The 13,456-nt window shown below is 35.6% G+C and overlaps 1 protein-coding gene across 4 annotated transcripts in view; it reads left to right on the top strand.

The window, feature by feature from the left end:
• RC3H2 (ring finger and CCCH-type domains 2) overlaps positions 1–12,244 on the top strand; it is a 40,698-nt gene extending 28,454 nt beyond the window's left edge. For 3 of the 4 annotated variants that reach the window (XM_006768608.2, XM_015567108.1, XM_015567109.1), the window contains 10 exons: positions 442–872; positions 1,443–1,613; positions 3,538–3,684; positions 3,977–4,190; positions 5,049–5,133; positions 5,408–5,489; positions 5,573–5,707; positions 5,973–6,080; positions 6,174–6,322; positions 6,911–12,244. In XM_006768608.2, the coding sequence (XP_006768671.1) occupies positions 442–872; positions 1,443–1,613; positions 3,538–3,684; positions 3,977–4,190; positions 5,049–5,133; positions 5,408–5,489; positions 5,573–5,707; positions 5,973–6,080; positions 6,174–6,322; positions 6,911–7,109 (1,721 nt within the window). In that variant the 3' untranslated portion in view covers positions 7,110–12,244. The remainder of the gene's footprint in view (positions 1–441; positions 873–1,442; positions 1,614–3,537; positions 3,685–3,976; positions 4,191–5,048; positions 5,134–5,407; positions 5,490–5,572; positions 5,708–5,972; positions 6,081–6,173; positions 6,323–6,910) is intronic. The other variant, XM_006768609.2, reaches the window with a different exon arrangement.
• The last annotated feature ends 1,212 nt before the right edge of the window (positions 12,245–13,456 follow it).

The raw sequence follows: 13,456 nt of genomic DNA on the forward strand, positions 1-13,456 counted from the left end.
TCAGGGAGTTCTGTAAATCCCCTGAAATGATAATACAAAATGTTTGGTTTATATATTTAGGTGTAATTTTGGAAAGACAACACACAACTTATATAGATTTTGAAAAAGTTTTAATCTCAGCTCCCAACAAGGTTAAGAATCGAAGATGTAATTATAATTACTTAATTCAAAACCTGAGGGAATAGATGCCCTAGAAGGAAATGTACCAACCATCTGTTAATAGCTGTATCATGTGTTTTAGAGAACAAAGTAATGAATGTTAATGATTTTCACATAGTGGTGTCTTGAGAGGGTATAGCTTCTTTCAAAAGCAGGGATAACTAAAATAAGGTCAAAGCTTATTTTATTTTCCCACATTAAAGATTGCTTTAGACTTAAACCATTATAAAATGTTGAATTTTACTAAGATTACATTAAATATTCCTCTTTCCAATTTTTAAGGATACTACCCACCACCTCCAACGGTACCAGCTGGTGTGGCTCCCTGTGTTCCTCGCTTTGTGAGGTCCAATAATGTTCCAGAATCCTCCCTCCCACCTGCTTCCATGCCATATGCCGATCATTACAGTACATTTTCCCCTCGAGATCGAATGAATTCTCCTTACCAACCTCCTCCTCCGCAGCCATATGGACCAGTTCCTCCAGTACCTTCTGGAATGTATGCTCCTGTGTACGACAGTAGGCGCATCTGGCGTCCACCTATGTACCAACGAGATGACATTATTAGAAGCAATTCTTTACCTCCTATGGATGTGATGCACTCGTCTGTCTATCAGACGTCTTTGCGAGAAAGATTTAACTCCTTAGATGGGTATTATTCAGTGGCTTGTCAGCAGCCAAGTGAACCAAGGACAACTGTGCCTTTACCAAGAGTAAGTGATGATGGAAATAGGAATGCTGCTGTAGTGTAATGGCTAAGAACCCAATGTCTGGTGTCAAACCACCCAGGTATATATCCTCGCTCCTCCGCTTACTATGTGACGTATGGAAGTTACTTGACTTCTCTATGTTAGTTTTTTCATCTGTTTGATGGAAATAATAGTAATACTTACCTCCTAAGGCTGTTGTGAGGATTAAATCAGAAAAACAAAGCTCTTAGAACTGGACCTGGTACATATTCATGCTCAGTAACTGTTGTTTGGATAGGAAACTGATGGGAAGATAAAAAGAAATCTTCAAAATACAGGAATAGAGTTTATTTTCAGTGTCCCCACATTCATACAAATGACTTTCCAAAACCCCAAAAGTGAGTGCTCAGATTTTGCTTTAATATACCTTGACCCTTTTATTTAATTGTGTAAAGAATAGGCTAGGATGACTTCCCTATTGTATTTTTTGTCCCAAATATATAACAAATTGTTTACTTTATCTCCACAGAATATAATTAAATTTATTTACTGCTTCCTACATGACTAAGATTGTTTCTTTTATCCCCCCCTTAGGATCCTTGTGGTCATTTGAAGACCAGTTGCGAGGAGCAGATAAGAAGAAAGCCAGAACAGTGGGCACAGTACCACACTCAGAAAGCACCTCTTGTCTCTCCAGCTCTTCCTGTGGCAACACAGTCTCCAACACCACCTTCTCCTCTGTTCAGTGTAGACTTTCGCACTGACGTAAGCAAGGTTTCGATCACTTCTTGCAGGGATAGGTCAAACAACTGACTTCAGAGCACTCGTTCTATTCAGGGTTAGCTATGGTGGCTATTCTGCAGTGGTTTGGTTCGCAGCTGAATTTAGCTCAACACACGTTAAATTGTAAGCATTATCGATAGATTTTATGAGACACTGAAGACCTTTAGGGCACAGTCCCTTTTTCACCAAGAATTCAAAATCTTTTCAGCAATATAGTTCTCATTATTTTTTATGGTTTTTGTTAATAATAGCATTTATATCTGCCATTTATTGAGCACCTTCTTGTGCCAGACACTGTACTAAGCATTTACATAATGTTATTTAATTCTCACAAAAACCTTAGAAGGTAGGTGCTATCCATATTGTGCAGGTTAAGAATCCTACCCAAAGAAGTTAACTAATTTGCCCAACTAATAAATTCAGTCTATAAGTAGCTGAGATTTGAATCTTGGTTTACCTGAGATATTTCTTCCCTACTTTACAAAAGGTGCAGAAATACCTACTGTATTATTCATGGTGTTTTACATCACTGTAAATTATTGTTCTTGCCATCGCAAAACAAGTTTTTAAACCAGGATCATTTCAATGTACTCTGGTGTTTTTAGTACTATTATATTTAAATACACCATTTTTTAAAAACTCCTCTAGTTTATTCTCCATCTCTAGAGTTTCTAATATAAAAAGTTTTTTGAGTCCCTTCCTTATGAAAACGTTTAAACAAAAGTAAAGAGAATATATAATAAACCCCGTGTGCCCTCACCTGGATTCCACAGTTACCAACTCAGTGAACCTTATTGAACCCCCTCTTCCGAATGGATTATTTTGAAATAATCCTAGACATCAAATATTTTCATCCATGAACATTTCTTTTTTTAGCTTTAAAAAAATGTATTTATTGATTTTAGAGAGGGAAGGAGAGCGAGAAACAGAGATTAATTGACCCATCTATTTTATGCATTCATTGGTTGATTCTTGTATGTGTTCTATCTGGGGATCAAACCTGCAACCTTGGTGTATCGGAACAATGCTCTAAGCAACTGAGCGACCCAGCCAGGGCCCATCCATGGATATTGCAATAAACTATTGAATTTTAAAACTAGATCCAAATTTTTTTCATCAAACTTAGACTTCTTTTCTCTTTTTAATATATTTTATTGATTTTTTACAGTTAGGAAGGGAAAGGGATAGAGAGTTAGAAACATCGATCTGCTGCCTCCTGCACACTCCCTACTGATATGTACTCACAACCAAGGTACATGCTCTTGACCGGAATCGAATAGTAAACTTAAATTTATACACTTGTAACTAAGAAAAATATACACAAATATCTCAGGTAAACCAAGATTCTTGACCTGAGACCCTTGAGTCCGCAGGCTGACGCTCTATTCATTGAGCCAAACCGGTTAGGGCTCAACTTATTCATTTCATTGTAGACAAATAAAATGCATTATTTTTGTTCTTTATTTAATACTGTATGGTTTATCACTTATGTTTCCTTATTTCCTTATTCTTTTCTCCAAATGATAAACTACTTTAGGACATGGACTGTAATCTATGTGTATGTTTGTTTCCTTTTTTTTTTTTCTTTTCTGGAGCACCTTATACCATGTTAGAGGCATGCTATAAATGATTTGTTGATTGGTCTTAATAGTATCAGCCAGGGATTCTTAATGAGCACTTAAAGATAAAGTAAAAGGAGAAGACGTTCTATTTTCTATTACTAAATAATATAAAGACAAATAGTAAAAATACTATGTGTTATTTATGACAGTGTTTTTAGTCACTGAAGTTTTAATTATTCACTATGAAGTCCTCTGTATTCTATAGTAGTTGCTTAATAGTTACAAGTGTATAAATTTAAGTTTTTTTTATTAATTGGCTGTGCCTTTTTCTATTTTTTAATCAGCTCTCTGACAGTGTGAGTGGGACAAAATTTGAAGAAGACCATCTTTCCCATTATTCTCCCTGGTCTTGTGGCACCATAGGCTCCTGTATAAATGTCATTGATTCAGAGCCCAGAGATGTGATTGCTAATTCAAATGCTGTGTTAATGGTATGATTCCAGGGGCTGGGAGGCTATTACACATGTTGACTCAGGTTTTAGAATGTTTGAATACTTTCATCTTCATTGTTGCTATAAATCTGAACTGAATTGAATTTAATGTTTAAATTATTTGAGCCCAGTTTGATGGTTTAAAATAGATGTTGGATTGCCATTGAGATCTACAGCTAGTGTTGAATTTAGCAGAAAACTTAATTATATGTCTTCTGAAAGCATGTGCTTGTAATAGCTAGCTGAGGTAATTGCCAATAATCCTATTACTGATTTTCTTTGGTTTATGCAGGACCTAGACAGTGGAGATGTTAAGAGAAGAGTACATTTATTTGAAACTCAGAGAAGGACAAAAGAAGAAGACCCAATAATTCCTTTTAGTGATGGACCTATCATCTCAAAATGGGGTGCAATTTCCAGGTCTTCCCGTACAGGTTACCATACCACGGATCCTGTCCAGGCCACTGCTTCCCAAGGAAGTGCGACTAAGCCCATCAGCATATCAGGTAACCCATATACTCTAGCACAGTGTTTCTGTTGTTGTTGTTGTTTTGTTTTAATATATTTTTATTGATTTCAAAAAGGAAGGAAGAGGGAGAGAGAGATAGAAACATCAGTGATGAGAGAGAATCATTGACCAGCTGCCTCCTACATGCCCCACACTGGGGATTGTGTCCCTGAGCTGTCTCTCTGTCTCTCTTTTTTTTTTTTTTCCATCTCAGTTCCTCCTATCTCCCATCCCCAGGCTGTCTGCCTGCTCTTTATTTATGAGTCTGTCTCTATTTTGCTTGGTAGCTCAGTTTGTTCATTAAATTCCACATATGGTACTTGTCTTTCTCTAACTGGCCTATTTCACTTAGCATAATGTTCTGCAGGTCCATCCATGCTGTTGCAAAGGATAAAGTTTTCTTTAGCGGTTTTTTTTTGTTTTGTTTTGTTGTTATCTTTAGCATTTTTTTTTTAATCCTCAATTTAACAACCACAGGAAACTCAGAATTAAATGGTTTAGCCAGGAGAACATGGCTCGTTGGATAAAATATGGATCTTTTGAAAAGTATCCATTCATGCCCTAACCAGTTAGGCTCAGTGGATAGAGTGTTGGCCTGCTGACTGAAGGGTCCTGGGTTCGATTCCGGTCAAGGGCATATGCCTGGGTTGCAGTCTCGATCCCCAGTCACAGGCGTGCAGAGGCAGTCAATCAATGATTCTCTCTCATCATTGATATTTCTCTCCCTTCCTCTCTTAAATCAATAAAAACACATTAAAAATAATAATAATAAGTAAATCTTTTTTTAAAAAAGTATTCACATGTAGATACTGATTTTTCACTTTTCTGGTCATTGTTTCTTTCTACATTTCTGTAGATTATGTCCCTTATGTCAATGCTGTTGATTCAAGGTGGAGTTCTTATGGTAGTGAGTCCACATCATCAGCACACTATATCGAACGGTAAGGTTACTCTTAATTCTTTAGGATTTTCTATTCTCAGACTTGTATATATTCTCAGAGTACAGATTCTATCCCCAATTATTCATAAAATGTCCTTTGCTAGTTTTAACTATGTAACAAATTTCTGAAAAAATACTTACTTTTACATTTGGAATGATGACTGAAATTTTCAGGATTGATCTGTTACATAAAACATATGTAGAATATAGTTATTACTGCTTTAGCTGCTTCACTTATTTCACTTTTATTACAATAAACATGTTTCTCTTTAAAGGGACAGATTCATTGTTACTGATTTATCTTGTCATAGAAAGCATTCCAGTACTGGAGACCTTGTAAGCATTGAGCTTCAGCAGGTAGGTTCTGTGTCACTCAGCTTGGACTTTTTAAAAAATGGAATGGTGGTTGGAAGCTAACTTTACTTTTCACCCCCGTCTAGGCCAAGAGTAACTCATTGCTTCTTCAGAGGGAGGCCAATGCTCTGGCCATGCAACAGAAGTGGAATTCCCTGGATGAAGGCCGTCACCTTACCTTAAACCTACTAAGCAAGGAAATTGAATTGAGAAATGGAGAGGTAAAGAAAGTGAGCCTACCAGCTTCATGTTTAAGTGGATTTGTTGTTTGCTGTTGCTGTGCATAGGTGTATGTCCTTACTTGGTGCATTTTAGTGTGCCTTTTTCTTACATGCTTGCTTTTAAAACTTAATAGTAGCAATAAAAGTGTGGTCCCAGATTTCTTAAAAATAATTTTTTAGATCAATCATTGGGATTCCCACTTAAATTTAAAAGGGAAACCCCCGTTTCCACAGGTATAAAATGGTTATTTTTTTTACATTACAGAGTGATTATACAGAAGATGCAACTGATACTAAGCCTGATAGGGATATTGAATTAGAGCTATCGGCACTTGACACTGATGAACCTGATGGACAGAGTGAACAAATTGAAGTAAGTAACACAGGTAGATGTTTAGGAGGCTTTATTCCAGTGGCAACTAAAATAAAATACTTATACTGAAGGATTAACACTTTATTTTCTTAGGAGATCCTGGATATACAACTTGGTATCAGTTCTCAAAATGATCAGTTGCTGAATGGAACTGCAGTGGAAAATGGACATCCAGTCCAACCGCACCAAAAGGAGCCACTGGAGCAGAAGAGACAGAGTTTAGGTGAAGACCATGTGATTCTGTGAGTGTTAGACAGAAAATTCATAACCATGAATATTTAAAGTGAAATAGATGCGGTGTTTAATTCATTTTTGGCACTATTTTATCGTGTGAGGGGAAGATCTTATGTAATGGGCAATGATTTTGGTCAGTCTAGATTTTTAGGAGAGAATAACTAAATTTGAACTAACAAAGTAGTCCATTTTAGTAGCCTGAAATTTACTTTTTGCGGGAGTAAAAATTAGTCTTTGTGCTCTAGCATCAGGTTATACTCCTCAGTCTGATAACCAATCTTATAAACTACAAAACGGAGAGTTAAAACCTATATGAAGGGTTTCCCTTTTTAAAAATCTTGGTAAGAGAACTTGGTTTTAATATTGCCGCTGTGTATAATTACTGTAAAAAATATGGGCTAATCTTAAACTTGATAGTTTGTTAGCCTCAAATTACCCAGTATTTTTGTTATTGGAATAATAGAACATTTTTAGTGATCTCTGGTACTTTTTAGTATTAAAGACATGCGTTTGAAGTTTGGTATAACTTTTCACATATGTATTAATTTTTCACTTAAAGCTAAGTTGTTTTCAATGTCATTTATTTTTTTTCTCAGGGAGGAGCAAAAAACAATTCTGCCGGTAACGGCTTGCTTTAGCCAGCCACTTCCAGTGTCCATTAGCAATGCAAGTTGCCTCCCCATCACCACATCTGTCAGCGTTGGCAACCTCATTCTGAAAACTCACGTTATGTCTGAAGATAAAAATGACTTTTTAAAACCTGTTGTTGCAAATGGGAAGATGGTTAACAGCTGAAAGGAGATTCATCTTTCAAATTTGTGACCATACCATGGAAGCATTTACACTAGCTTTTTATATATATAATATATATTATATAATGTATATTTTTTTTAAAAAAAAGATATTACTGGGGGCATCCAGTTCCTGTGGACTCTTTGATACTTCAAGCCCTCTTGCATTAGCATTACGAAAAAAGAAAAAAAGAAAATTTACTAGGGTGTAACATGTTCACTTTCCAGAAGTGATTGGAATTTGGACATTTAACTTAAGCTTCAAGCAGCTTTTTATGAGTTTGTAGCAATCCGGTGCAGTAACTGAGCCATTTCCTATTTTAAATGGCTTCTATAGAAAATTAACAACTCAGTTATTAAACTAGCAGGATCCTACAATGATACATCTAGTGAAAGTAGACTTAATTAACTTATTTATTTCTATTTTATGTTTCACTAAGAGAAATTTCCATCTCATTCCAGCTGCTTTATTTATCTTTTTCATGGGACTTTGCATGAATTTTTTTATTTTTGTTTTTTACTTTGAAGAGTGGAGTTAGATGTTCTTACCATAGAATTTTGCAGGGTTATATACTAGCTTTCTTTACTGCATTATATGTAGGATTGTGGTGCAGTGCTTTTATCTGTAGCATTTAAATTTTTTTTAATTTTCCATTTTTCAATAATAGTTTCTGCTTTGTTAATATTTATACACAGGCTACTTGTTGAAGTAATTAAATATATAACCAAGTGCCTAAGTCTTTCAGCTGATGTACTAGATATTAAATTCTCCTAAGTTATGCAGAATCGTTTTTACAATTTTGATAAATTATGCACTAATGTAATGGCAGTTTTTTAAAATGCAGATTTAAGCCTGTACATTATTGATTCTGATGACTTGGCAAAAGAATCAGGTGCTTTCAGCTTTCTTGAGAAAACCCTGTATGTAGCGTTTGCACTGACTAACAAGATGGTATTGCTGGGTTTTTAATTTAAACTAATTATTTTGGATGTTCATTGCATTATCTTGGTTAAATATTGTTTATTGTTACTTGATGTTGGGGTTTAAATTTCCCTTTTGTTTTTTTTTTTTACTGTTAGGTTGCTAAGACTATGAACCATGTAATAATAGAACATTGGCTAACCTTTATTCATACTTAAAAACATGAATAATTTCTGCCCTGCTAACATGTGACTGAAAGTGTTTTGACTTGGCATCTGAAAGTATGCAGTATATTCAACTAGGCATACCCCAGATTTTTTGGAGGTATTTTATTGAAACCTAAATTTCAGTCAACATGTGAAAGCAAAAGCTGGGCATTCCTTCCTGGTGATCTTACCTATGGTTTGTTTTTTCCCATTTCTTTAAGATTAGTTTGACTTTTATTACTATTTTTTTAATTAACTTCTGTGAAGTTGTTTACTCTGAAAATTGTACTGGAATATTTTAAGCCAAGCTGATCTTTCACCAGGTGTACTGTATGTAAGGGCTTTTCCTGCTAGCAAAATGCTTAAACAGGATCATGTTATTGGTCGTCTGAGCTATTTAGTTGTTTTACAAAACCACAGCATTGTATCAGATAAGATTTTGATAAAAAGTTTTGTGCGCATTTCCAGGGGCGGGAGGGTTCACATTTCCCTGAAATTTCTTGATCAGAATGAGTAAATACTGGTGTTTGATACCTGTCTTAATGAACATGCTCATAAGGTGACTGATAAGTTGTAAATATACCTGAGAAACAAAGGGGTAGTTTTGATATTCTGGTGTCAGTATGGAAGATCTTACACATTTATTTAATACTCAACTGTATGAAGATGTTTGTAACATAACAGCACAGTAGCCTTGACTTAGTTTCCTTCGGTTATTAGTACTGTACTTTTTTGCCATGGCCAGTGCTCCCTATCCCTACAAAGACATTTTATTTATTTCACTCTGTAACCTGAAATGCATAGGAACAAGAGTTTTAAACCATGTTACATTAACTTATTTCTGACATTATAAATTAGCCTAGGATATTACAGGAACATGATTGTTATGTAATTTATATCAGAACCTTTCTATAAATATGCGCTTACTACATTTGAAATGCTTCCAATGTACTTTATTTGCTGTTTGTGTTTCCAAAAAGGATATGCAAACCATAATGTCTATTTCATGGATATTTAAATAGTGAGATCTTCCATGTTGAAGGTAATGTATTTTTTTTTAAGATTTAAAAATTGCTATTTTGTTACAAAATAGATACCTATTAACAGTTCGAGAGCTCCTTATGTGCCCTCAGGGAAAGAACCCTCTGTGCAACAGAACTACGCAAAACATCTTCAGCACGCTCTGAGGGTGGATATATACTACATAAATTGATCTTGTGTATTTAACCATATCTTTTTAATTTTAAAATCAAGATTTTGAAACGTGGTTGTGCTCTTCTGGAGGGGATTGGGATAAACTGCTTAGGTGTTTGCCTACTTGTCCAGTGAAATTACATTTGCATCAGTGTATTTTATATACCTGCCAACCTTATTGGTATGTCTCAGAACATTAATATTAAAATAATGCTTGTCTTGCAGCAGGTGATCCCATAAAACAATAATTCCCTGTTCTTAAAAACTTACTCTCATTCGCACTAACAACATAGGAATTGTTTCTGTGTGGGATTATTCTGTATGGCATTCTTTCTGTAGTAGCCATCTTGTTTCTCTTGGGTTTAATGTGAAGTAAAGACATTGGTTCTCTGCCACTTTAGAAGAAAGTTCAGTTTATCTGATCCTTCTTCAAAATGGTACCTGCTGATGCCATAGAAGAAAAAACACAAATCAGACATAAGATGTGACTTTTTAAAATTGGGGGCCATCCCTGTCATTTGACCAACTTTTACCAACATGTGATGTATGTATGTTAGAAATCAAAGGATATAAAGCATTCGGAGAAGAAATTTATAATATCGGTGACTAAACTACATGTGTTACCTATGCTGTAATCAGAAGACAGTAGTCTGAGGTCTGGAAAGTGGGAAATGGTGTTTTGTTTGTTTTTGTTGTTGGGTTTTGTTTGTCCACTGTTTGTTTTTGTTTTTCAATTTCTGAGTCCCATTCTGAAGTCCATGTGCCTCATTTAGATACTGTGAATGTAGCATCAGTAGTTCTCTTTTGTTGTTTAATTTCATTTTGTAAATTCTGAGGAAGTTACACATGTATTTCTGAACAAAGCAGATTTCCTTGTCTTTGCTGCCATGACTTCATCTTTCAATACCACCTGATACACCACTGTCATGCATGAAAGTTGTGTATTGTATTTTCAAGAGAAGGTACTTCATTGGGTCAGTGGCCCTGATTTTTTCATAGAAGCTAATCTCACAAGAGAATGAAAGAAACCTAATCTAGGGCTGAAAATTTCCATTAGTGTGGATGTAGTCACTTTCACTCAAATTTTAAGTTCTTAGTAGTGGGACAAAAGTAAGCTCACAGTTGATCATAGAAATCTGTGAACAACTGTAAACTTACTTTTGTCCCACCCTGTTACATAAAGCACATTCCAATTTTATAGGCCACCTTGAGAAAATTACAGGATGCACAGCAGTTTGTAGAAATTTAAAATGGGATCATTTAAACATTTGAAAACATTGTTTTAAAAGCCATCAAACTTGTTTTTCTTTTTTTTTTATTTTAGATGTTAAAGTCATGGTTATCTTGTTAATGGGTGGAATTTGTGATGATCAGATTCAGCATGTGATTTCAACTTTGAATCTGAATATTTTTTCCCTAGTTTCTTTGAGTCATTTTCTGAGCAGACTGTCACCAGTATTGATGACTAGTCATTCATTACAGGGGAAAGTTACACTGCAACTATGTATTAGTTAACTGGAAGAACTTGTCTTGTGTTTTAGAGAATGAAGAGTGTTGATGGGATCACTTACTGTAACTCCTATATAAGAACCCCTTCTGCAAGCAGAACAAAAATTAATATGCTCAAGGAGTATCCCGTTTTCTGGATAAATTGAATAAATTTGCTAGTTACTCCTTTATACTAGCGGTTTCTTTGTATCCCTTTGCTGGCGAGGGAATACAAGGTATCAAGGCCACTGGTCAGAGCACTCTACATTTGAGTGGATCTTATTTTTACTCCAAGAGCAGTTATTCCCCCAAGTCCAAAATTGGCAGTTGTGGTTTTTGTTTTATATAAAAATTTAAAAATATCTTCAAACCAGTGGAACACAGACACTGGCTGCACTTAGTACTGCCAAAAGACAAGGTCATTTGCATATATTCCATGGATCTGTCAAGAATTAGGCCTCACTTTATAACCCAAGGCATGGAAGTGCATGCATTTCTTAGCTGGGCAAACAATTATACTGTAGTTGTGATACAACACATGTGGCTTTTATTTGTACTGCACATATCCACTGTACAGCCACTTGGGAGTATCGTGGTTAGCTCACAGCAACTGCTGTCTGCATTTATACTGTTTATTGCATATTCTTTTCCCTGGAAGTGAAAGAGAAATGTTTTTCTTGTTGCATTGATTACATTTTATAAATTTGCTTAGCTGGAAAGTTTGGGAAAAGAGGCCTGTTTGTCAATTGTACAACCGATTGTGAAGCTCTAGTGTGAATATTTTTACGTCTGTATTAGACATTTTCTTTGCAAATCTATTGTTCGATTGAAATGTAAATGAAATTAAAGATGGTGTACACCCATCATGTAAAAAGCAGGCACCATCTCTAAGATGGATTTAATGCTCATTTTTAAGGCATATACTCAGCTTCTATTTAAAACTATAATTTAAAATAATTCTGTACAATGAAGTGGGGAATATATATGGGAATAAATTCTATTCCATTTATTTCAATTTGAATTTCCAAATTGTAATGTTTCCCTTTGTGCTATAGGAATAGGATTAAGTGGGGGAAGGCTGGGACTTATAAGGCCTGTATATGGGGGGAGGGCAGAGATGGAACAATGAGGGTTGTGATGGTAGTGAATAGCGAAGAGTGAATTCTGTGTGTTTTTTCTGTAGGACTGAAGTGATGAGATATTAGCTTTGGCTGTTCACAGAATAGAGCATCATGATTTTCAGTGTTTGAGAGAAAATTGATGGAAAAAGTTTGCAGTACTTGACATGTATTTGCATGCACAAAATAAAATTATTTGTCCACCTTAAAAGTTGTTTGTTTAGTGTCAATATTAAGTTTTTGATACATTCTAGTTATCTTGATTTCCTTGGTATATTTTTTGGCTTAACTAAAGTCTCAGATACTTCTTAAGTTGAGATTTATATATGTATACATCATTGGGAAGGATCTGAAAGAAAGGAATAGACCAGAGAGGTTGAAATATTCCTTAATTCGATCAGTCATGTCATTTATTCAGTGAGAGATGAGAACAAAGATAATACTAGCAGTTCAAGGTATTGAACTCACAATATTTCTCCTAGTGGAGAAAAATACACAAATAACTAATACAAAGCAATGTATTGTGCAAGTGTGAAGACGGTGCTGTGGAATCTCAGAAAATGGCCATTTTCACTGGGCCGTGACTAGTTTAATTCATTCACTTGGCTGATATATTTGAAGCCCCTGTCTGTACTGGTCTTTAAGGTTAAAGGTTAATGAAATGTGAGCCCTTTCTCTAGAAGCTCCCTGTGTGAAAAAAGGAAAGACCAATCTGGATAACCAGCTCAGTGAACTATGTTCCAATGTAGGGTGTGGGGAAACTCCAAAAGAGAAATCGTGAGACAGGTAGTAGCAGTGGTAAACTGGAGGAGGTACTTTGAAAAATGACCTTGGGTTAGACTTTGAAGGCTGAATAATATTTCACCAAGCAAAGATAAGAGGAGAAAACAGCCCTTCACTGTAGTTATGATCCCTTTTTTTATATTTGAGCAGTTGACTTATCCAAGACCTCAAAACTAGAAAGTAGTGGAATGAGAATTCTGATTCAAGTCTGTCCTTGCTCTCCTTCCCAGAGGGGGTGGTGGTGGTGGTAGTGATAACTTATTTTAGCCATAAATGTTACTGTGGAAGGAATGTTTAAGGAATAGCTTACCTAACCTCTTAGAGCACTTAAGATGTTACAGACACAGTTTTAAGGGCTGTAGGTATATTACAATCTATTACCATTGCCATCATTTTACAGATGAGAAAACTGAGTGAGAGTCCTTAAAGAATATGCCCAGGGTCGTACAGCTAGATGAGGTAGGTAGGGCCCTCTATGGACATTGAACATCATACTAAAGACACTACTAGGGAGTCCTGGAAGTTAGATGATCTGAACAACTTAGGTTGTTAGAATGATCCCTTTGGCAGTGGTGTGAGTTGAAGCTGGAGATAGACCAGCAGGGAGGCCATGTCAGTGTAAGTGTTGAGCATGACCAAA

Source organism: Myotis davidii, unplaced genomic scaffold (assembly GCF_000327345.1).
Source record: "Myotis davidii unplaced genomic scaffold, ASM32734v1 scaffold142, whole genome shotgun sequence".
NCBI lineage: Eukaryota > Metazoa > Chordata > Mammalia > Chiroptera > Vespertilionidae > Myotis > Myotis davidii.